This window comes from Thalassophryne amazonica, chromosome 20, assembly GCF_902500255.1.
Source record: "Thalassophryne amazonica chromosome 20, fThaAma1.1, whole genome shotgun sequence".
Classification (NCBI taxonomy): domain Eukaryota; kingdom Metazoa; phylum Chordata; class Actinopteri; order Batrachoidiformes; family Batrachoididae; genus Thalassophryne; species Thalassophryne amazonica.
In genome coordinates, this window is record NC_047122.1 from 47,260,007 (window position 1) to 47,286,520 (window position 26,514).

At 42.0% G+C, this 26,514-nt stretch overlaps 1 protein-coding gene across 1 annotated transcript in view; it reads right to left on the reverse strand.

Moving 5' to 3' along the window:
- Positions 1-662: 662 nt before the first annotated feature.
- Positions 663-26,514, reverse strand: part of susd5 (sushi domain containing 5) — a 29,713-nt gene continuing 3,861 nt past the window's right edge. Inside the window, exons 3-5 of the mRNA XM_034161348.1 lie at positions 11,119-11,228; positions 6,210-6,398; positions 663-2,895 (exon numbers count right to left, since the gene is read on the reverse strand). Coding sequence (XP_034017239.1) covers positions 1,052-2,895; positions 6,210-6,398; positions 11,119-11,228 — 2,143 coding nt within the window. The 3' untranslated portion in view covers positions 663-1,051. The remainder of the gene's footprint in view (positions 2,896-6,209; positions 6,399-11,118; positions 11,229-26,514) is intronic.

Genomic DNA, 26,514 nt, shown 5'->3' on the forward strand with positions numbered 1-26,514 from the left:
CTTTGATGTTGAGCAGATTATAGTCCAGACTGAGTCTTGACTTACCTCAGCTAGATGGTAGACCTATGAAAGTAACTGGATAGCTATAATAAAGACGGGTAAAATTAATTACCATTGTTGTTGAAACAGCACTTTTTAGGTTTGCTGCATCAGACTTAGTGAAACACGGTGAGGCCAAGTCTCCAAACCTCTTCATAGCATTATGTGGGGTGTTGCTTCCCCACAATTTCATCTCAAGCTCCATCAGATCAACATTCTTACAACTACAAATTAGCAAAAGTTGAGACGGTATGCACTGAAAAAAATGCTACTTTGGATCAACTTAAAAAAATTGATGTAATTTGTTACAGCTAATTTTTTTAGTTTCTCACAATGTATATTTATGATTTTGTAAAGTGATTCCAGCAGATTTAAACTGGAAACCACAATTTTCCATTAGACCAATGTAAATAAGTACTTTGAATGAAGTGCACTGTGTTTCACTTCTTTCAGTGTGGAAAATGCAAATTCATAAAACATTCTGCAGTGATTCTTACATTTATTTTGGCTTCTATTTTATTGCAGACAATATAAACCTAAGATATTTCATCTTTTCCAGGCACATCCATACATTTTTCAACAAGACCATGTAAACCTGCATTCTGCACACATCAAAAGCATTGTGGAAGTAGAGGGTACGGGTACTGGACTGGCCTGCCTGCAGTCCTGATCAGTCCCCAATAGAGAATGTTTGGATAATTATAAAATGAAAAATGCAACAACGACAAAACCCGCACTGTTTCAAACATTAAGATGTTTGTAGGAAGAATGGGACAAAATAACACCCGACACTTTTAACTGCTTGGTGTCCTCAATGACAAAATGTCTTTTAAGTGTTGAGAGAAGGAATGGCAACATTACAAAGAGGTAAATACTTTAGCGTCCCAACTTTTTTTGGAGTGTGTTGAAGGCCTGAAATGCAGAATCACTGTGATTCCACTCACTCATACCATCCCAGCTTTTTCAGATTTGGGGTTGTGAATGGCTCTCTGTTAGTCTCCTCCTCTCATTCTTATACTTTCTGGTGCATCTCTATCTGTTGGGCATGTCTGTTCTGACCTTGGTCCTTGCCATTCATTTCGTACATTGAGCTTTTCCGTTGTTGCCGTTGGTAATACCACACTCCGACAATGACAGCTGTAGCAACCACAGATACTACCACAATTATTATCGCTGCCATTGAGCCTTGCCTGGAAGAACTTGGAGGGCGGGGAGGACAATTCTCACCTGTGCAGATTGCCTCGCCCTTTTCTCCCACCACATTGTCCTTCTGATCTCGTTCAGCAGTTGAGTGATGCTCATTATGTTCCTCCACTGATCCAATTCCAGTGATGATGTTATTGGTTTGCACTGGTGGGGCTGGGCCCTGATTAAAGAAGGGGTGTTCGGTGAGGTCCACCAGCCAGGAGTGTGTCGGAGCTACCTGTTGTGTATCATAGTCCATGGTGTCCAAAGGATCTGGGTCTGAGCTATCAGAAGAAGGAGCAGCAGTGGGGATGAAGCCAGGCCACACCTCCTCCAGGGCCCATTGTTCTAACTCAGACTTGGGTGTGGAAAATTCAGGCAACTTTGTTCGGCTGGTGTAAGGAATGGGTCTAAGAACCCCCTTGGGTCTCTCCGTTGATATCACTGTTTTTTTCTTTGCTTCATCTCCTTTTACTCCTTCCACCATGGAGCCGCCTTTCTCCCTGTCATCTGGAACAATAGCATAGCCGTCCAGCCAGGAGTCATCTGTGGGGGTTGCCTCCTTTCCTCTTGCTCCCTTGTGGCTGCCATTGTGATGTTCATTTGCAGCCATAGAAAAGATCACATGATACAGACCATCTTCATGGCTGTCATGATCATCATGGTTGTCAAAGCGGTCATGGTTGTGGTCATCATGCTTGTAGTGATCATGATCAGTGTAATGGTCATTATCTCCTATGAGATAATCTTCCACAGTATCATCATGCTCGTAACGGTCTTGAGGTTTTTCAAAGCCATCAGGATGTTCTTGATCATCATCACCACCATCGTTTGTTGTATGGTCATCATCTTCATAGCTTTTTTCATCATATTCCCCTTGGCTAGTATACCATACATGATCACGGCCATCTTCATGTTCACCCATGTCATAATGATCATCATGATGCTCATGCTGACCACGTCTGTCCAGATCACCATGTTGAACCGGAACGTAATGTCTCACATTATCATCATGGTTATCGTCATCTTGATGATTGTCATAACTGTCTCGGTCATCTTGATTATCATGGTGGCTGTCCCTGTCATCATGTCGACTGTCGTCATGATCATCTTGGTCAAGAGTCTCATAGCTGTCTCGCTCAGGATCTTGGCTGTCATGTTCTTTACTCTCTCTTGATTGGCTGCCTGAGCCTCTTTGTGTGACTGGATTGGTGGAAACAGGATGTCCCTCCTCCTGGAAGGTCTCAGAGGGGAGCCAGAAGATGTGTTTCTGGGAAATAAGAGAGTCAGGTGAATCGGTGACTACTGCTGCGTCAGTCCTGACCAGGTCCATCCTCTCCTGTTCCCACTTGGAATGATCTGTGATGTCCTCATCTTGTTCTCTTCCTTTCATCTTTCTATCCTGCTCACCTTCTTCTTCATTCAGATAAATCCTCAGTCTTTCCACTTCCTTCGCTTCCTGGTGTACTTTATGTACCCCTTCTACTCTGGCAGTAAGACTTGCCTCTTGCTGCTCCTGAATCCTTTTTGCCTCAGAGTTTACTCTTCCAGGCATCTCCTCATATAACTTGCCGTGAGCTACCTCTGGGCTGTCATCTTTATTGTTGTGCTGTGTCTCTCTAAAGGAATCTATGAACTTGTCCTCATAGTCCATGTGACGTTGGGTGTCATCTGCAGAAACAGGGGGAATCTCAAACAATTACAAAATTCAGAAAATGCATATAATATTGAAAAAACATATAAGAATTCTGTTAAATCAATTCAAATGCAACTTTTAGATTCTTCTGACTACATGCAAACAGTTTACTATGAAGTTCTCTAAAGTGCATGGGCAAAAATGACTATATTTCTAATTATCTCTTGTGCACAAGATATCAGAGTGCAACAGTTACAGTACAATAGATAGTATCAGTACATGCTGGGTAATAAGTACCACCCTCTAGTGCGCATTAGACTGGATCTGTGCACAATAACTACCTGGTGTGCATCAATTAGTGCAATTCTGGCCAGACATATTGGTATTACAGAGTTTTAGTACAGAATTTAAAATATTCTGAGAAATAAATGCAAATTAACCAATTTTGTATAATTCAAATATTTATTAAATTGTCCAGAGTTACTGAACAACAATAAGTAAAAGATGCTTTTGAAATAAGAAAAACAGATATATAAAGTACCTGACAGAGACACTGGCAAACTGTGATAAATTTACAGCAAATCATCACTTTTACAGCCAGATTTCTTTCAAGGGATGCAATCATGAAAATTCCCTCAATACTTGATTTATTTCAGTTGTTAAAAAATACAATTTGGTTCCCACCTGGAGTACGCACTTCTCAAATACAAATGTTCCTTTATCATCAAAAATAACTAAAATGGACAAAGAGTATATAAAAAGAAGGTTATACTTAGACAATCTCCACAAAGACACCCATGACAACTCTGAAGGTGTTATAGGCTTTTGTGGGACAGAGGACTTTAATAAATGAAAACAGATCAAATCAAGGCTTGAATCTCCCATGTGCATTCTAGCAAATGCATTTTATGTCTTATTTATTTATTTATAAATTTAAATAAATGTCATATTTTTTAAAATATTGTTATTCATTAGTTTGCCCACAGCATATGGTTTGGTGCTCAACCAATACTACTGTGACCGTAGGACCTTCGTGGCCGGGACGGCGGTGGGATCGAACCCCGGATAGCTCGCATTAAACACCGTTCCTCTACCAGGTCAGCCAAAGGGGAATTCCCCCTTAGCCAAGTTAGCAGGAACGTCTTTTCAATCAGGACCCGGGACCTTCATCCCACTACACTACGATAATATCTGATGCACATTAGATTCCTGGCAAAAAAAAGTAATTTGTGCTCCTGTGTTTGTTTGTGTTTCTGTTGGGTAACCATGGATGCAAGTTTGGGATTCTGCCTTCAAATGTGACTATCACCCCAACTCAGGGGCGTAGGTTTGCATATGGACCATAGGGACAAGTCACAACCAATATTTTGGGATGGCAAAATAGTCCCTACCAATATTTAGCATTTTTTTTATATATCAAAATCATTCACTATTTTTTTGCGAACTCGATACTATAATTTTAGTCGTCACGTTTTGTGTTTTCGACGTGCCAGAGTGACAGGGTTACCCATGTTGCAATTTCATTGGCTCACGTTCTTCTCACATGGATGTAAACAAAGCGCATCTCGTGGCAGGCAGTGCTTCATTTGTAAAGTGGGAGGTCCCGGAGCACTGAGGATGGGTGGCTCCGGTGCAGTGTTGCCAGATGTACGATAATTATCGTATTTGTACGATAGTTTTGCCCTCTGTACGATGTACGATCAATAAATGTACGATCAATAATGGGAAAAAATCCAATATGTACGATAATTTCAGTTGGTTGCCCAAACACGCATCTCTCTCTCACACCCAAGAATCATTTTGCAGGCGCTGCACTCAGGCGGCATCAAAGACACAACACACACAGGGCTGCTGCTGGCTTTGGGCGACCGGGACAGTCATTTGAAAGCCCGCCCCCTCTATACAAGTTCCCATCCAATCTTTACCGTTCAAGTTCCTTATGGAGGTGTCAACATTTTTTCTGTGTTCAACAAAATCTGCACAAGTGGCCATGGCATCGGATGACGACAGCGACCTCGAGGTTGAATTCGACTCTTTCTAGTCTGGTAATTGACACGTTTGTGTCCCTTCACAGAAAAAAAAAAAAAATCTTTCTAGTCTGGTAGTGCATTTGCTTGTGCATTTGTGTTCTTTCTGTGCCATAGTTTCCCCATTACTATAATTACTGTTTAAAAATGTGACAAAATTCTTTGTAAATTAAAAAACAAAACAAAACGCAAAAATAGCTACGTTGTATGCGTTTTGTTTGTGTACGATAATTTCTCCCAAAATACGATAATTTTGCGGTTTTGGTACGATAGTTTCATATTTCATATCTGGCAACACTGCTCCGGTGCAGAAAAACAAGAAGGGCGGGGCTTGCGAACAATGCTGTGCGCCACACTTAAAATAAACTGCACACCCACACAAACACATCTTCACAAATGACACTAACACCCTGCCTTTTCCTCAAAAATTACTACATTTATGTTTGCTGTCTGTCTCTGTACTTTTCTGTCAGTTTTGCGCTCTTTTTCATACTTTTCCCTCGTTTCAAAAGTCACCGAACGCACTTTACCGTAATATATGCAACATATAGCATACTGTTGGAAAGCACGGGTTCTTGGCTTGCTGTCAGTGTTGAAATTTTTCAGAGTGAGGGCTTACATGAGAACTTACGGTAATGAGAATCAGCGGCGCACTAGTGTGAAACTTCCGTGTTTTTCCTCTGCGTTATGACATCACAGGCTTACGTTTACCGTAATACACCATATATGTTATTGGAAATCCCTTTTTTTGGGGGGGGCAAATCAGGTTGCCAGATACCTACAACTGCATTATTGATGAAGAGAATAGATTATACATCTTGGTTGCAAAAACTTTTTTTTTTTTTTTTTTGTTAGCTCCACAAGTATATTTTTTGTTGTTGTCTTGTTCTCTCAGGTGTAGGCCTATAGAATAGATTCGTGATTTTGGGTGCAATTTTGTTATTTAAGCTATTTGTTTGTTTGCCTACACACTTAATATTGTAAATAAAGTGTTAAATTATTCAGCATTATGTCGTCATATGTTATGTATTATGTTGTACTTGTGCGTCTAATGGTATGAGTGGGTTAGGGGGTGGTGGTGGTGGTGGGCAGGGGGGCCGGGGGGGTGGGGGTGGTATTGTCCCTACCAAAGCTGAGACCAAACCTACGCCCTTGCCCCAACTACTTGAACTTTGAACTTGGCCACATTGAGGCATTTCTCACTGACATGTCATGGCAGCCATTTTTAACTGTTTTCTGATCCTGGTCTCCTAAACCTGAAGCTGACAGTCAAGCAAAGAATGTCGGTGCGACGGCCTCAAACACATTTAACACTTTCTTACCTTTGACACAAATGTGCACCAGTCCGTACCACTCTCCACAACTGTCACACAGCAGGCTGAAGGCATTCTGCCCGCTGAGCATCACATGACCCGGGGCGCACGCGTACAAGAGCTCATCACCGAACTCAAACCCTGTGTGGCCCTGGAGGCGGGTATTAGGGAAGGACGGGGGGTTGCCGCAAGGCGCTCCTGTGAGAAATATGAAAGATTTATCATATAGCAGAACAAGAAATAAAAGACACACCCACCACAGAGCAGGTTTGGAATTATTTGAAAACTTGCATGTGGTTAATTGTCATGAGCACAAGTACATCATCTGCAAATAGAGAGATATCAATTTTTCACCGTGATCCAAGCCGTACACACACACACACACACACGCCACATGGCTATTATAATATAGATATGATGCACACTTCATATTTTATCATTATTTTTTTTATTTAATGTAATTTGTTATATATGTCAACATATATATTGTTATATATATTTCTTATATGAAAATTCAGTAAGGTATATCTTATATATTATATTCCAAGGTGGAACTATGCTAGTATACTAAGGTATATTTAAATATCTAAAAGGGAAGAGTAAAATAGAAGAATAGAAAAGAGTAGAGTAGAGCCACTTAGGTGTCTGTTCTTGAGAACCAGGGATGGTAGGTTGAAAAGCTTTTTTATCCCATGGGAACTCTCCCTACCCACCCAAGCAGCTCAAGAAAAAGGTATATATAATAATAAATAATAAGACATAAAAAAGATAAGACATCATATATATATATATATAACTTATATTTAAATATTAAGGCTAATAAACAACATACAGTATACAATAAATATGGTATTACACTCAACAAAAATATAAACGCAACACTTTTGGTTTTGCTCCCATTTTGTATGAGATGAACTCAAAGATCTGAGATGGTGTCTAATCAGCATCTTGATATGGCACACCTGTGAGGTGGGATGGATTATCTCAGCAAAGGAGAAGTGCTCACTATCACAGATTTAGACTGGTTTGTGAACAATATTTGAGGGAAATGGTGATATTGTGTATGTGGAAAAAGTTTTAGATCTTTGAGTTCATCTCATACAAAATGGGAGCAAAACCAAAAGTGTTGCGTTTATATTTTTGTTGAGTGCATATAATATACAGGAGTAGGTATTAAATTGTAAATATTAATACAGGAGAAGATTGTAGTATAGGTAATTTATTATGTAGACTAGTAGTAAAATTAAATTATAGTTAGTGGGCTAAGCTATAAATCTGGTATTTTATTATAGAAACAGAAGCTATGATGTAATGTGTATTGGTATCTATCTAAAGTAACTCGGTTAGCGTACTATAGGAAAATAAAAAGCATAATCTATATGCTATCAAATGGAAACCTAAGAACTTAGGTACTATATGTTGATATCTTTAAAATAACACATAAACTGATAAATCATTAAAACTCTACACCATGTAAAATAAAAATGTAAATAACAAAAATAAGCTAGTTTTAGTTAGAAGAGCTAAATTAGCCGTTAATAAGCAAACCGTACCGAGCAAGCTAACAAGATAAACAAAAATGGCAATTAGTGTATAAAGTATAATAGCATAGTTAAACCTACAGTAACAGTATTAACAAATACATATGAAAATAAATGTGGACAAAAGTATGAATTAATGTGGGTAATATGTCATTTGAGAGGTGATGGTCTAGTGGTTAAGCATTGGGCTTCAAACCAGAGGATCTTTGGTTCAAAACCCAGCCAGACCGGAAAATCACTAAGGGCCCTTTGGGTAAGGTCCTTAATTCCTTCTTGCTCCCAGTGCATCGTGACTTGCATGATAGCAACCTGACATCGGTGTGTGTTTGTGTGAATGGGTGAATGTGATGCATTATTGTAAAGCGCTTTGAGCTTCTGATGCACACAATAGTAGCTTCTTTCCACACAACAGTAATCTACTTGTTTTGCACCTGACCATAACTATTCTATTCTATTCTTTTCTATTCACTATTCTAACTATTCTGTTCTGTCCACAATCACTGCCCTATATGTTTACAGTCACTTTTTAAACTACACTTTACTCATATGTTTGCATACACACACACACACACACACACACACACACACACACACACACACACACACACACACACACACACACACACACACACACACACACACACACATATCAGTATACACTACATATTTCATATTTATTTAAATATTTTTTGTAGTGTATAAGATGTGTTATTAGTCTTTTTCTGTGATGTACAGTAGCTCTGCGGTAGCACCCCTAATTTTGTTGTTGAAATATAGCAAAGATTCGTCCCATCCTGTCTATGGCTGATGCTGAGACCCTGATCCATGCATTTATCTCTTCTAGATTGGACTACTGCAATGTTCTATTTTCTGGTTTACCACAGTCTAGCATTAGGGGTCTCCAATTGGTTCAAAATGCTGCAGCCACATTTTTGACACGAAGCAGAAAGTTCAACAACATTACACCCATTTTGGCGTCTCTTCACTGGCTTCCTGTCCCAGTGAGATCAGATTTTAAGGTTCTGCTACTAACCTATAAAATTATTCATGGACTGGCACCTCCCTACCTAGCTGACCTAATTAAACCTTATGTACCGGCCCAGGCTTTACGTTCTCAGGGTGCAGGACTACTTTGTGTCCCTAAGGTGAATAAGAAGTCTGCGGGTCACAGAGCTTTCTCTTATCGTGCCCCTGTACTGTGGAATGATCTCCCTGCATCCATAAAACAATCAGATTCTGTGGATACTTTCAAGTCCAGACTTAAGATGCACTTCTTTTCCCTTTCATATGGCTAGAATACTGGTACAGGTTTGTTTTATGCTTTTTACTCTTTTAATTCATGTAATTAGTAATTGGAGTGGGTTGCGACCTCAACTTTACCGAAATTCTGGGTCTTTTAGTGAAGTTTAGGGCTAGCGGCTGGCGATCACCTTAGTACAACCCCTGGCAAAAATTATGGAATCACCGGCCTCGGAGGATGTTCATTCTGTTGTTTAATTTTGTAGAAAAAAAGCAGATCACAGACATGACACAAAACTAAAGTCATTTCAAATGGCAACTTTCTGGCTTTAAGAAACACTATAAGAAATCAAGAAAAAAAGATTGTGGCAGTCAGTAACGGTTACTTTTTTAGACCAACCAGAGGAAAAAAATATGGACTCACTCAATTCTGAGGAATAAATTATGGAATCACCCTGTAAATTTCCATCCCCAAAACTAACACCTGCATCAAATCACATCTGCTCGTTGACATTAACCCTATGTGTCTTTTTGCAAGGAATGTTTTCACAGTTTTTGCTCTATGGCAAGATGCATTATCTTCTTGAAAAATGATTTCATCGTCCTTAAACATCAGAAAAGTGTCCAAAATATCAACGTAAACTTTATTTATTTATTGATGATGTAATGACAGCCATCTCCCCAGTGCCTTTACCTGACATGCAGCCCCCATATCATCAATGACTGTGGAAATTTACATGTTCTCTTCAGGCAGTCATCTTTATAAATCTCATTGGAACGGTACCAAACAAAAGTTCCAGCATCATCACCTTGCCCTATGCAGATTCGAGATTCATCACTGAATATGACTTTCATCCAGTCATCCACAGTCCACGATTGCTTTTCCTTAGGCCATTGTAACCTTGATTTTTTCTGTTTAGGTGTTAATAATGGCTTTCGTTTAGCTTTTCTGTATGTAAATCATATTTCCTTTAGGCGGTTTCTTACAGTTCGGTCACAGACGTTGACTCCAGTTTCCTCCCATTCGTTCCACATTTGTTTTGTTGTGCATTTTCGATTTTTGAGACATATTGCTTTAAGTTTTCTGTCTTGACGCTTTGATGTCTTCCTTGGTCTACCAGTATGTTTGCCTTTAACAACCTTCCCATGTTGTTTGTATTTGGTCCAGAGTTTAGACACAGCTGACTGTGAACAACCAACATCTTTTGCAACATTGCGTGATGATTTACCCTCTTTTAAGAGTTTGATAATCCTCTCCTTTGTTTCAACTGACATCTCTCGTGTTGGAGCCATGATTCATGTCAGTCCACTTGGTGCAACAGCTCTCCAAGGTGTGATCACTTCTTTTTAGATGCAGACTAACAAGCAGATCTGATTTGATGCAGGTGTTAGTTTTGGGGATGAAAATTTACAGGGTGATTCCATAATTTATTCCTCAGAATTGAGTGAGTCCATATTTTTTTTCCTCTGCTTGGTCTAAAAAAGTAACCATTACTGACTGCCACATTCTTTTTTCTTGATTTCTTATAGTGTTTCTTAAAGCCAGAAAGTTGCCATTTGAAATGACTTTAGTTTTGTGTCATGTCTGTGATCTGCTTTTTTTCTACAAAATTAAACAACTGAATGAACATCCTCCGAGGCCGGTGATTCCATAATTTTTGCCAGGGGTTGTATTTCTCTGTTTTTCTTGTTGTTTAATGCTGGCAAATTATACAGTATTTTTTGTCTTTCTGATGCCTGATTCAGTTTTTTTCTCAGTTTAAGGTGCAGCTCCATCCAGAGATGGGAGTTGTATTTGTGTTGGCGACCCTCTTGTCCTGTGCACCAACAGCAATTCTTGTATATTCGTCCGTCAATTGTTCTGTGAATTGTTTCTGTAATTTATGTCTCTAGCATGGCCCAAGCAGAGGGTCACCCCTTTGAGTCTGGTCTGCTTGAGGTTTCTTCCTCAGAGGGAGTTTTTCCTTACCACTGTTGCTCTGGGGGTTGGAAAGGTTAGATCTTACCTGTGTGAGGCAACTCTGTTGTGATTTGGAGCTATATAAATGAAAATAAATTTTTAAAAAAAGTATTTGCTATGCTTTGTGCTGGGTGGCAGATAGGGCCCATTGTCTCTGCGTATTTGTGGGGTTACTGACCTTTATCTTTGACACAGAAGGCGTGCAGATGCTCGCTGTCCTCTGTAGCATTCTCAGTCCTCACATCCACCACTTTCAGCTCCCCACCAACAACGTTACATACTGTGGTCCTATAGATAGAAAGATAGATAGATAGATGTCATTTAACACGCAGACATAGCTGTTACTTTGAATGTGATGTGAGAGCAAGTGTCCTTCAGCAAAGCATTTAAGAGCTCTCATGGGACTCTTGGTTTGAGGGCACACACACCACAAATACACAGACTGTCTCTAAGTAAAGTACATATACTGTTGTTGTTCGATTACATCATTTGTAGGAGTGATTTAAGTTCATGATAGTGCTGTGGTGAATTATTTCTCCTGCACAGAAACAATTTAGCACTAGTTTATGCCCGCATGCAAGACCAGACTCAGACGTAGAGTTGCTGCTCACGGTTTGTTGCTTAAGTAAATGTTCCAACATGACATCAGTGTCCAGAAAGCGATACGTCACAGTTCAAACATGCTTCGATATCAGCATATTATTTCCTGACTGGTTTACCCACTCCATTAGTTAAGAGTTGACTTACTGACCCTGCTTAATATTTTAAAACTACGAGGTCTATTAGAAAAGTATCCGACCTTATTATTTTTTTCAAAAACCATATGGATTTGAATCACGTGTGATTACATCAGACATGCTTGAACCCTCGTGGGCATGCAAGAGTTTTTTCACGCCAGTCGGTTACGTCATTCGCCTGTGGGCAGTCTTTGAGTGAGGAGTGGCCCACCCTCTCGTCGATTTTTTCATTGTTTAGGAATGGCTCAGACTGTTGTGTGGGCCGCTGAAGAGGAAGTACTGCTGGCCCACCACCAGAGGGCGCCCTGCTTCAGGCACGAGAGGGTGCAGCCGCCTCACGGGAGCAGCCGGGAGTGACAGCTGTCTCTCATCACCACATCATCATCTTCATAAAAGCCGGACAGCAACTCCACCTCCCTGCCGAGATATCTTCAAGCCAAGAAGGTAATCAGCTCAGCCGTTTATGAGTCATACGCATACAGTTTTTGCTTCTGTACTTTTTGCAGTCGTTCCTGTGAGTGCTTGCAGCTGGAGGCTGGGTTTGTGGTACGTGGAGGGCTGACGTCTTCGCTCCCCACGCCAAACTGTGATAAGTACTCACAAATACTGCACGTGCCGAGTTTCTGGATTGGAGGTGGAGTTTTTCCCTCCGTGTGAAACTAAAGACTGTTTTGCTGACTGTTGCTGGGTGTGTGCTCACATCCACCCTTGATTGTTTCTGCTTCCTGCCAGCAGTACCAGATCTGACAGCCGGAGACGGTGATCACCTGGGGACTCGGGACTTGGTGGCTCCAGTATTCTCCGGGTTCGGTGGCGGTGGAAATCGTGTGGGTTCCGGCTCCTCTCTGGACCGACGTCTTCTATCCTCGAGCCTGCCCACACGTCACCTTTGTAGATTGACTACATACGAAATTCTGTAATCGTCTGTATTTTGTTGTGCACATTCACAACAGTAAAGTGTTCTATTTTCGGCTCATTCATTGTCCATTCATTTACGCCCCCTGTTGTGGGTCCGTGTCATTACACTTTCCCAACAGGATATCTCGGCCAACGTCATGGATCCCAAGGGCCGTCAACCGTCTGTTGGACAACCAATGGGAGAGCAGGATGCACAGGCGTCTGCAGGAGGCGTGATTGGTGAGCTGCAGCAAATCCTCACCGCCTTTACTGCTCGGTTGGATCTGATGACTGAGCAGAATGTCATCCTCAACCGCAGGATGGAGGCTCTCACCGCGCAGGTGGAAGCACACGCTCAGGGCGCTGCTGCGGCTCCTCCTCCTGCTGACCCGCTGCCGAATATAGACGTCCCACTGGTCATTCAACGACCCCCCCCCCCCCACCATCCCCTGAAGCATACATAAGTCCCCCAGAGCCGTACGAAGGTTGTGTGGAGACGTGCGCTGACTTCTTGAGGCAGTGTTCGCTCGTCTTTGCACAGTGTCCCGTGATGTACACGTCAGACTCCAGTAGGGTGGCTTATGTGATTAATTTGCTTCGAGGTGAGGCACGCGCTTGGGCTACGGCGCTTTGGGAGTAGAATTCACGGCTCCTTACCTCTTATACTGGGTTTGTGAGGGAGTTCAGAATGGTGTTTGATCACCCTAACAGAGGTGAGACCACTTCAACGTGCTGCTGTCTATGAGACAGGGGTGTCGGAGCGCAGCTGAATATGCAGTCGACTTCCGCATCGCGGCTGCGAGGTCCGGCTGGAATATGACTGCGCTCCGCGCCGCCTTCATAAACGGACTGTCGTCGGTCCTGAAGGAGCACCTGGTGGCTAAGGATGAGCCACGGGATTTGGTTAGAAGAACGCTGTCGGGAGCGAGACGAAGGACGTGGCCGGGCACGCGCCGTCCCTCTCCCTTCCGGGTCTGAAAAGGTTCCGCCCTCCCCACGCTCCACAGCCTCGGTGCTCCGTGTGGCAACAGCTCTCCCTGCTGACGATGCTATGGACACGAGCAGGGCTAAATTAAGATCATCTAACAGACAGAGGAGACTGGCCCGCGGGGAGTGCTTTTTCTGCGGCTCAAGTGAGCATCTGCAGAGAGACTGCCCCAAGTGGTTAAACACAAAACGCCCGCCCTTAAAAACTGGGTTAAGGGTGGGCCAAGACATTCATGTGGGACATACATGAATTTCCACACATCTCCCAGTTACGATCCTGAGCGGGGATTTAACCCTTCAAGCCCCAGCACTGGTGGACACGGGGTCAGAAGGGAATCTGCTGGACAGCAGATGGGCAAGGGAGGTAGGGCTCCCTCTGGTGGCGCTTCCTTCACCATTGAAGGTGCGGGCGCTAGATGGCACCCTTCCCCCTTTAATCACACACAAGACACAACCAGTAACTCTGGTGGTGTCTGGGAATCATCGGGAGGAGACTGAGTTTTTTGTTACTCCTTCTACCTCCCGTGTGATTTTGGGCTTCCCGTGGATGGTAAAACACAATCCCCGGATTGATTGGCCGTCTGGGGTTGTGGCTCAGTGGAGCGAAACCTGCCACCGGGAGTGTTTAGGATCCTCGGTTCCCCCCGGTTTAATTGCTAATGAGGAGGTTAAAGTCCCCCCCAATCTGACGGCGGTGCCGATCGAGTACCACGATCTTGCTGACGTTTTCAGTAAAGATCTGGCGCTCACCCTTCCCCCGCACCGTCCGTACGATTGTGCCATTGATTTGATCCCGGGCGTTGAGTACCCGTCCAGCAGGCTGTACAACCTCTCACGTCCTGAGCGCGAATCAATGGAGACCTACATCCGGGACTCGTTAGCTGCCGGGCTGATCCAGAACTCCACCTCCCCGATGGGTGCTGGTTTCTTTTTTGTGGGCAAGAAAGACGGCGGACTCCATCCATGCATTGATTACAGGGGGCTGAACGAGATAACGGTTCGCAATCGATACCCGTTGCCCCTGTTGGATTCAGTGTTCACGCCCCTGCATGGAGCCCAAATTTTCACCAAATTAGATCTTAGGAATGCGTATCACCTGGTTCGGATCCGGAAAGGAGACGAGTGGAAGACGGCATTTAACACCCCGTTAGGTCACTTTGAGTACCTGGTCATGCCGTTCGGCCTCACTAACACCCCCGCAACGTTCCAAGCTTTGGTAAACGATGTCTTGCGGGACTTCCTGCACCGATTTGTCTTTGTATATCTGGATGATATACTCATCTTTTCCCCGGATCCTGAGACCCATGTCCAGCATGTACGTCTGGTCCTGCACCGTTTGTTGGAGAACCGGCTGTTTGTGAAGGGCGAGAAGTGTGAGTTCCACTGCACTTCTTTGTCCTTCCTGGGGTTCATCATGTCCTCCAACTCCGTCGCCCGTGATCCGGCCAAGGTTGCAGCGGTGAGAGATTGGCCCCAACCCACAAGCCGTAGGAAGCTGCAACAGTTCCTCGGCTTTGCAAATTTCTACAGGAGGTTCATTAAGGGCTACAGTCAAGTTAGTAGTCCCCTGACAGCCCTGACCTCCCCAAAAGTCCCCTTCACCTGGTCGGATTGGTGCGAAGCCGCGTTTAGGGAGTTGAAACGTCGGTTTTCGACTGCACCAGTTCTGGTGCAGCCCGATCCTTGCCGCCAGTTTGTGGTTGAAGTGGATGCCTCTGACTCAGGGATAGGAGCCGTGCTGTCCCAGAGTGGGGAGTCCGATAACGTTCTTCACCCTTGTGCCTACTTTTCTCGCAGGTTGACCCCGGCTGAACGGAACTATGACGTGGGCAATCGGGAACTCCTTGCGGTGAAAGAGGCTCTTGAGGAGTGGAGACACCTGTTGGAGGGAGCTTCGGAGCCATTCACGGTTTTCACAGACCATCGGAACCTGACATTGTCTCAGATCGTGGTCCTCAGTTCTCCTCCCAGGTCTAGAGGGGTTTCTGCAGAGAACTGGGGGCCACCGTGAGACTCTCGTCCGGGTATCACCCACGGATACGAATGTACAGGCAGAGCGGGCCAACCAGGAACTCGAACAGACCCTCCGCTGTGTGACATCCGCGCACACAACGGCCTGGAGCACCCATCTGGCCTGGATCGAGTACGCTCATAACAGCCAGGTGTCTTCTGCCACTGGCCTCTCCCAGTTTGAGGTGTGTCTGGGGTACCAGCCCCCATTGTTCCCCATGGTAGAGGGAGAGGTCGGTGTACCCTCGTCCAGGCCCACCTGCGAAGATGCCGCTGGGTGTGGCGCACCGCCCGTTCTGCCTTGTTGAAGGCCCGGACGAGGGCTAAGGCCCATGCAGACCAGCCCGGGCAGGAGGTGTGGTTATCTACAAAGGACATCCCTCTCCAGGTGGACTCTCCAAAACTGAAGGACAGGTACATTGGCCCCTTCAGGATCCTCAAAGTCCTCAGTCCGGCCGCAGTGAAGCTCCAACTCCCAGCTTCACTGCGGATCCACCCGGTATTCCACGTCTCCAGACTTAAACCACACCACACCTCACCCCTCTGTGCTCCCAGACCGGTGCCGCCTCCTGCCCGGATCATCGACGGGGAGCCGGCTTGGATGGTCCGCTGGCTCCTGGACGTCCGTCGGATGGGCCGGGGGTTCCAGTACTTGGTGGACTGGGAGGGGTATGGACCTGAGGAACGCTCCTGGGTGAAGAGGAGCTTCATCCTGGACCTGGCCCTCCTGGCCGACTTCTACACTCGTCACCCGGACAAGCCTGGTCGGGCGCCAGGAGGTGCCCGTTGAGGGGGGGGTCCTGTTGTGTGGGCCGCTGAAGAGGAGGTACTGCTGGCCCACCACCAGAGGGCGCCCTGCCTGAAGTGCAGGCTTCAGGCACGAGAGGGCGCAGCCGTCTCATGGGAGCAGCCAGGAGTGACAGCTGTCTCTCATCACCACCTGACAGCTGTCACTCATCACCACATCATCATCTTCATAAAAGCCAGACAGCAACTCCACCTTCCTGCTGAGATATCTTCAAGCCAAGAAGGTAATCAGCTCAGCCGTTTATGAGTCATACGCATACAGTTTTTGCTTCTGTACTTTTTGCAGTCGTTCCTGTGAGTGCTTGCAGCTGGAGGCTGGGTTTGTGGTACATGGAGGGCTGACGTCTTCGCTCCCCACGCCAAACTGTGATAAGTACTCACAAATACTGCACGTGCCGAGTTTCTGGATTGTAGGTGGAGTTTTTCCCTCCGTGTGAAACTAAAGACTGTTTTGCTGACTGTTTGCTGGGTGTGTGCTCACACCCACCCTTGATTGTTTCTGCTTCCTGCCAGCAGTACCAGATCCGACAGCCGGAGACAGTGATCACCTGGGGACTCGGGACTTGGCGGCTCCAGTATTCTCCGGGTTCGGTGGCGGTGGAAATCGTGTGGGTTCCGGCTCCTCTCTGGACAGAAGTCTTCTATCCTTGAGCCTGCCCACACGTCACCTTTGTAGATTGACTACATATGAGATTCTGTAATTGTCTGTATTTTGTTGTGCACATTCACAACAGTAAAGTGTTCTATTTTCGGCTCATTCATTGTCCATTAATTTACGCCCCCTGTTGTGGGTCCATGTCATTACACTTTCCCAACAGAGACTGCTGCTTTGTTTGATCAAAATTTTTTCAAAACTGTAAGGCACAACTGAGTGGACACCATTCGATAAATTCATCTGGTTTTCGGTAAAAAGTTTAACGGCTGATGAGAGATTTTGGTGTGTAAGTGTCGCCGTAAGGACGGCCCACGCTGCATGACGGCGATCTGCGCTCCGAGGCGGCGGCGTCTCGCTGTTTCAAGCTGAAAACATTCACATTTCAGGCTCTGTTCACCCAGGTCATCGTCAGAGAACAGAGAAGTTTCAGAAGAAGTCGGCATGAGGAGTTTATGCGAACATTCCACTGTTAAAGGAGATTTTGTAATGAAAGAACGTGCGGGCAGATTCGCATGTCGGGCCGGACCCGACAGCGGGGGGTCGCGACAGGAAAAACACCTCCATTGGAAACCTTAACGGACAAGTTGGAACATGCCCAACTGTTAAACAATTTCTCAGATACTCACTTGTTGAAAGCCATCAAAAGCCGCCTGAATTTTACAAATGGTTTTCAACACGGAGGTGTTTTTCCTGTCACGGCGCAGACTGATTTGCGTCGTCGTCACGGAACCGACTCGGCGAATTTGCTCGCACATTCTTTCATTACAAAATCTCCTTTAACAGTGGAATGTCCACATAAACTCCTCATGCCGACTTCTTCTGAAACTTCTCTGTTCTCTGATGACGACCTGGGTGAACAGAGCCTTAAATTAGGATGTTTTCAGCTCGAAACAGCCAGACGGACATCACCTCCGACCGCGCCGCGCCAATCCGCTTTGTGAGCTGTCCTTAAAGCGAAAGAAACTCCACAACCTCTCATCAGCCGTTAAACTTTTCACCGAGAACCAGCAGAATTTCTCGAATAGTGTCCACTTGGATATCCTTCACAGGTCCTGAAAAAAATTTTGATAAAGCAACGCGCGCCGTCTCCAGCAGCGTCGCAGACAAAGGATTTCAGCCGAGAGGGCTGGACCAGTGCTCACTCAAAGCCTGCCCAGAGGCGAATGACGTCACCGACACGCGTGAAAAAACTCACGCATGCGCACGAGGGTTCAAGCATGTCTGGTGTAATCGCACGTGATTCAAATCCATATAGTTTTGTTTTTTTATAAAACTGCCGACACGTCGTTTCACGCATCTACCGTCATGTTTCAGATTCAGTGGTTAACCCTCTGGGGTCCGAGGGCATTTTTTGGACAGTTCACTCGCCTGGCATAAATGTTTTATTATTGCTGTTAACAGCTCTCCCTGCATCCCACAGTCAAGTTTTATGTCTCTCTTTTTTTTCAGATCAGCCTGTACTTTCAAAATATATATGCTATAGTTATGTTTTATAAGTGTAATAAAGGTTTACAATCAGAAATAAGAAAGGAAAAAGTAAAGCGTAAAATAATTTTCCACACACATTTATTCAAAACACACAGCAAACTATAATAAACTAATAACACATCACTCCTAAAACAATCTTTGGTTTGTCACGTGAGGTGAATCTGTCCTAGGATTGGATTTTGGAAAACCATGTGACGGTGAACCAATTCCGATTGGACTCACATTGCTCACGTCATCACACAGCTTCTATGAGGAGTACAAAGATGGTGGATGGTGGCTCGAAAGTCCGCAGAGTTAACTTTCCAGCAAAAAAAAGAAAAAAAAAAAAGAAAAAGTATGTTTCTATCTCATATCATTAAAAAGTTATTTATAATTTAGTAAAGCTTGGTCTCAGCCATCGTATACGAAGAGGGTTTAACCCTTAGATCTTCAGCAAATGTATTTATAAAGAGAAAGTGCATGAATTACACAAGTTTTTTTTTTTCCAATAACAAGTTTATTCAATGAGGATAAAAAAAAATGCTAAATTATTGTTGTGTCGTAACTTAATTTTTGTTCAGCCTTTGTGACCCGTCTTCATGAAGTTAGATGCAAAAATGTTGGAATTGGCCCTATCCTGCAATGATAAAGAATCCTTAAAAAATTACTGGATCTGGATCGTGTTCCGGATCATCACAAAAAATTTAATGACCTCTACGTTAGGCCAAGTTACATCCCTGGTAAAAATTTCATGGAAATCCGTTGAGGATTTTTTGAGTAATCCTGCTAACAAACCAACCAACCAACAAACAAACGGACACGACCGAAAACATAACCTCCTTGGCGGAGGTAAAAATGATACATATTGCATTTTATTCTGCCTAGCTGCCCTATCCATAAGTCCATACCTCAGTGGATGTCATGCCACATCTTATGTTATAGACGTAGTCAAATTGTGTGTCAAATTATTTGCAGGGATCACTGTTCTATGGGGTCTGATGGAACATTTTGTCAAAAACTGAAGTGTTACTATGGTAACAGCTAAAAACAAGTACATCATCCTGAAAACAGATGATGGTATTAAATTACTCAGAGACCCAAAGATTCTATCAATTTGAATCAAACTCTTCACCAAAAATGAAAATACCCATCTTGGCTTTTGAACCAGATTAAATGGGCTTCTCTACATCTCAGTAACCACTCTGGCTAAAGAGCAGATTTTGGACATAAAATACCCTGGGACCCCAAATTTCTAATCACTCCAAATGAATTTATTTTCTGAAAATGACCACCTTCAACCCTGATTATATGGCCCTTCAGTAATCCATAATGCAAAAATGCAGATTTTCATCCATTCATTTTTTTAGCACCAATCATGACATGTCATCTCAAAGCGCTGTGTACGAGCGAGGTTTAAACTTTACCCACCCCTTGAGCAAGCACAATGGCAACAGTAGTGAGGAAAAACTCCCTGAGGGTTTTTTTTAATTATAGAAAGAAACCTCAAGCAGACCAGACTCAGTGGGGTGACCATCTGTGACTATACTAACAAGACAAAAAGCACAACTTGAGATGGTCAGAATATGCAGTGAAAGAAATATTACAGCTAAACAAACATGATGGGGATGGCTGAAAAGATCACCAGGAGATTAAGATTAGAGCTGAGTAAAATCGATTGCATTAGCGGCCATGACAGACTTGGGGGGCGTGAGACAAAGCAACATGTGCACTGCCTTAATTTAGGTAGTTAGGAAATTATATTTAATTATCTACATGAAATATAAATTTATAGGGGTGACGTTTATGTCACATAATAATATTAAACATTTTATTATAATGTGCGTACACTGTAAACCCGAAAGTTCAAATGAATTAAAAAGATTAAGTAGTGTAAACTCAAAGTTTTAAGAAAACATTCTACTTACTTAAATATTTCAAGTTTGTGTAACATGGCCTTGCTTTTTGAATAAATTAAACTCAGAATTTTTGAGTGACTTGAACTAACTGTATATTAAGTAAGCAAAACTTCAAAGCATAACTTAAGCACAACTTTTCAAAATTAAGTAATTATATATATATATATATATATTTGAAAATATTTGAGTTGATTTAATGAGGACTGTTCTTACTGTACATTCTCATGTAAAAGAACAAATAAATTGAAATTGAAATTGACTTTAGCAGGGTTGGTGGCCAAGTGGACATTGTGTTTGGTTTTGGTGCAGAAGGTCCTGGTTCAAAACCCACCCCTGCCAACATTTTTTCATGGAATGTAGAGTTGCATCAGGAAGGGCATCCGGTGTAAAACTTGTGCCAATTCAACATGCACATCCACCTGCTGTGGCGACCCCAAGTGAAAAACAAGGGAGCAGCCGAAAGAACTTACTTTTAGTTAATGAACACTTTAATTTAATTGTAATCATGAGGTACAAGTAGCATGTAATCAAAACTTTAAGTTCTGAGAACAATTGACTTTTAAGTTTATGAACTCAAACATTTTGTGGCAATTGATTGTCTCAATATTTTTGAGTCCTGCTAACTTGTTCGAGTTTACAGTGATATGGACTCAAGTGTGCACTGTATCAAGATCTGCAATCGCATCTTTAACTAATTTGCCTTCTAGCTTGAACCAATCCCAAGGCAGAAGAACATTCAAAGCAGGTTTACTAATTCAAACTCAGCCGTGTCAAATTATTCAAAACTGACAGTTTGACCAGTGATAATCCTGATTATGTCACATTCGAGGTGAAGAGAATCAGACGGAACTGTATCGTGTGCACGTGAGCGTGCACTCTCCTGTAACTGAGTTAATCAAAGACTGAGTAATTGGAGGGAATCTGGCTGGCAGTGCAGCTCGACTGTGAGAACTGGTGTGAGTCACGTCCCGTACTTGCACCACGTTAACTTATAAGGACAAAAATGTGCAGCGAGACAGAAAGCACACCAAAGGAGACAAAAAAAGAAAAAAAAAAACATCTATTTTCACATCACAGCAGAGCTCCTTCAGGCATCTGGAGGAAATTATGTGAGTGCTATAACAGAGATTTCTCAGAATGTCATATGTAACATGCATATTACAGGAGAAAACACACAGTACATATGTGTGTGTGTGTGTGTTTATACAACCCCTGGCAAAAATTATGGAATCACCGGCCTCAGAGGATGTTCATTCAGTTGTTTAATTTTGTAGAAAAAAGCAGATCACAGACATGACACAAAACTAAAGTCATTTCAAATGGCAACTTTCTGGCTTTAAGAAACACTATAAGAAATCAAGAAAAAAAGATTGTGGCAGTCAGTAACGGTTACTTTTTTAGACCAAGCAGAGGAAAAAAATATGGAATCACTCAATTCTGAGGAAAAAATTATGGAATCACCCTGTAAATTTTCATCCCCCAAATTAACACCTGCATCAAATCAGATCTGCTCATTGACATTGACCCTATGTGTCTTTTTGCAAGGAATGTTTTTGCAGTTTTTGCTCTATGGCAAGATGCATTATCATCTTGAAAAATGATTTCATCATCCCCAAACATCCTTTCAATTGTCCAAAACATCAACATAAACTTGTGCATTTATTGATGATGTAATGACAGCCATCTCCCCAGTGCCTTTACCTGACATGCAGCCCCATATCATCAATGACTGTGGAAATTTACATGTTCTCTTCAGGCAGTCATCTTTATAAATCTCATTGGAAAGGCACCAAACAAAAGTTCCAGCATCGTCACCTTGCCCAATACAGATTCGAGATTCATCACTGAATATGACTTTCATCCAGTCATCCACAGTCCACGATTGCTTTTCCTTAGCCCATTGTAACCTTTTTTTTTCTGTTTAGGTGTTAATGATGCCTTTCGTTTAGCTTTTCTGTATGTAAATCCCATTCTCTTTAGGCGGTTTCTTACAGTTCGGTCACAGATGTTGACTCCAGTTTCCTCCCATTCGTTCCTCATTTGTTTTGTTGTGCATTTTTCGATTTTTGAGACATATTGCTTTAAGTTTTCTGTCTTGACGCTTTGATGTCTTCCTTGGTCTACCAGTATGTTTGCCTTTAACAACCTTCCCATGTTTGTATTTGGGCCAGAGTTTAGACACAGCTGACTGTGAACAACCAACATCTTTTGCAACATTGCGTGATGATTTACCCTCTTAAGAGTTTGATAATCCTCTCCTTTGTTTCAATTGATATCTCTCGTGTTGGAGCCATGATTCATGTCAGTCCACTTGGTGCAACAGCTCTCCAAGGTGTGATCACTCCTTTTTAGATGCAGACTAACGAGCAGATCTGATATGATGCAGGTGTTAGTTTTGGGGATGAAAATTTACAGGGTGATTCCATAATTTATTCCTCAGAATTGAGTGATTCCATATTTTTTTCCTCTGCTTGGTCTAAAAAGTAACCGTTACTGACTGCCACAATCTTTTTTTTCTTGATTTCTTATAGTGTTTGTTAAAGCCAGAAAGTTGCCATTTGAAATGACTTTAGTTTTGTGTCATGTCTGTGATCTGCTTTTTTTCTACAAAATTAAACAACTGAATGAACATCCTCCGAGGCCAGTGATTCCATAATTTTTGCCAGGGGTTGTATACAGACACACACACACAGAATATTATTGAGTGTGGCTGCCGGGACAGCACGATCTATGATTGGCAGGTTAGAGGATGATGTTAAGGTAGAGTCAGTCTGAGATGAATCAAATTATGCTGCAATTCTGAAGTTGAAGCTGCCTGGAAAACAGCAAAAAGCATCACAGACAAAAAATATAAACATGGGAAATATTCATTTTTGGAAGTGATAAAAGTTTTATAATGCGACTGGAAGTCCCGTCGACTGATCATTATCTCCACATCCCCATAAAACAGTAACACTGTGTTACTTCAGGAGTTGAGGTGTAAAGAATAACGAGGACATAGGAGGAGGCTGCATGAAGTCTGAGTGGGAGTAGATGTTGTGGGAAACAGAGCAGAGACTAAAAAGTCAAGATTTTAATAGAGAATAATGTTTGCAAAATCCTTTTTGCTCTCACGTATGTTGCATGTTCTTTATTTTGCAATATCTACTATAACCAGCCCTTTGTTTTCACTGCACCAAATGTACTGATGTGTTCTTATGTTCACATGTCAGTTTCTGCATGATGCTGCCTTTTAAAAATGACTGATTTGGGATTGATTTCTGTCAAGGCCACTATTATAATGTGCTTTTAAACCTGTAAAAATTATTACAAAAAAAACTTACTTTTATATACTTTTTATACATTGCAATTTCTTAGTAATCTCTTGTACTTTTGCTGTACTTCTGATTCTGTCTTTTACCCCATTTGACTTCTGCTGCACTCACTGCCCATGTCTCAGCCCCTTGCAGGTCTTTTTGCTGTTTTATAATCCTGACGTTTAACTTTTTCTTAAATTTTGTAGATGTAAAAAGACCCTGAGTGAGTACACATGGTCCCACTCCAAATAGTCTTAAATCAGCTCTATCATAGTGTCAAAGTTAACCAACTTCACTAGAGTTCATTTGTAATATTACAGAGTTGATTTAGTACTAAATAGAGTTGATTTAATATTATTTTGGGTAGGACCATACTATACTCACTGCAGAGTAAATCAAGTTATCAGCTCTGATAGAGTTCATTTATACTATGAGAGAGTTAATTTAACACCATGTAGAGTTGATTTAACACTATTTGGAGTGGAACCATACGTGTGTACATATAGTTTATCCATATGTACACACTGCAGAATAAATCAACTGAAATGAACTCTAATAGATGTCACTTATATTATGAACAGTTAATTTAACACTAGAGCGGGTTAATTTGACACTATTTGGAGTGGGACCATATGTACTCACTGCAGAGTAAATCAATTCTAACAGATGCCATTCAGATTATGAAAGAGTTGATTTAAGAGTATGATATGATAGTTAATTTAACACTAGAGAGGGTTAATTTATCACTATTTAGAGTGGGACCATATGTACTCACTGCAGAGTAAATCAAGTTAATCAACTCTCATTCATATCATGAAAGAGAGTACGATATGATAGTTAATTTAACACCAGAGAGGGTTCATTTATTACTATTTAGAGTGGGACCATATGTACTCACAACCCAAGTTAATCAACTCTAACAGATATCATTTATATTATGAAAGAGTTGATTTATGACACTATTTGGAGTCGGACCATTTGCACTCACTGCAGAGTAAATCAAATTAATCAACTCTCATGGAGTTCATTTATACTGAGAGAGCTGATTTAACACTGTGATAGAGTTGATTTAACACCATTTGGAGTGGGACCATATGCACTCATTGCAAAATACATATATCATGTTGAACAACCCTAATAGAATTCATTTATATTATGATTACAGTTAATTTAACATGAGATAGAGTTCATTTAACACTATTTGAAATGGACCATATGCACTCATGGCAGAATAAATCAAATAAAACAACACTAATAGAGTTAATTTTATTTTATGATAGAATTGATTTAAAAGTATGATATGGTTAATTTTTCATTTTTCTGGCTTCCTCTCTATTTTCTCCCTTATGATGCTGTATAACGCAACGTCATCTGTAAAAAGCTGCACTGGGTGAGTGGGAATGGATGTCAACTACAAATATCCACACAGCTGGGTTAAAAAGAAGAAGGGCTCAAAGAAGAACTATTGATCAAACATACTGGATCTGGAACATACATGATTCAATATAACTTTTAACTCAGGTCCACCCTCGTACATCCTGAAAAGTCCTTCCATATGTGATGGTTTCCCCAAACATTTTGTTATGGCACCCTATTACGAACCTTCTCCACAGATGCATTTCTTCACTTTCTGATTTGTCCCAATTCTTCTCATGTCGCACCTCAGCGTTCTGCCACCAAGTGTCCTTATATCCTGATGTGGATCAATCAATCACTCCTCCACAACTGCACTGGAGTTATAAAATTATAATGTCTTTTTAAATGTTCTCATCTGACTTAATAATTGTGCTGTAATATACCTTAAATACACTGTAAAACTTAGACTAACATTAAAAAAACACTAATTTGTTGCACATAAATGTATTGATTTCCTTCAAAATATATTTATAATTGAAGATTTCAACTATATCATAGATATACTTTGAGAAAAGCCAATAAAGATGGATGTAACAAGTTACATATATATTTTTAAAGTATAACCAATTTTTTCAGTGGACCTTCTTCTTGAGTTATCAGAAATGTTGAGTGAATTCTGAATAAATCTGAGATGAGTCAAATTATATTAACATGCAGGAACCAAGATGAGATGAAGAAATGTCAATACCAAATCAAAAACATTGTCCATGAGACACAAACAAATTTAGACACACATAAACTGTGAAACATGGTAAGAAGGTGTGAAAGTTGGTGACGTCCCTGGAGCAGCGAGTATCAAGAAAGAACACAAGTGTCAGCTCTCCTTCTAACAGACATGGGGCGACTAGTCATAATAATAGTCATAATAGTCAACTACGATTCGACTAATAGACTATTTTTTTTAGTTGACTAGTCGAAAGTCATTTATTAAGGTCATTTAAATAGACCTGCTGGAGCTGCCACCGCTCCCTTCACTCAATGAAGAAAGTGTGTGAACCTTGGCAGGTCCATTAGAATGAAGGCAGGTATGGTCTTCATGCTAATGCTGTGTTTTGTATTTGTGATTTTGTGCTTTAGTTGTTAAAATAAATGTCACATTTGAGTTTCGCCATGAAGATTCGAACATGGCTTAATTCATTCAATGTCAAATGTAGTCACAGACTGGCCAACTAGTCTGCGACTAATGGTACCTAATTATGACTAATGATTTTCATTAGTTGTCCCAACTCTATCAAACACCATTTTAAAGTTGCTGCAAGCACAATTTCTGCACTGACAGCTACTTTTTTGGATGATAGAATTTCCAAGACATTACATAAGAACCACCATTTATCAAACTTCCATTTGTTCAAGATACTGACTTAGGAATAATTCAGGTTCTTACCT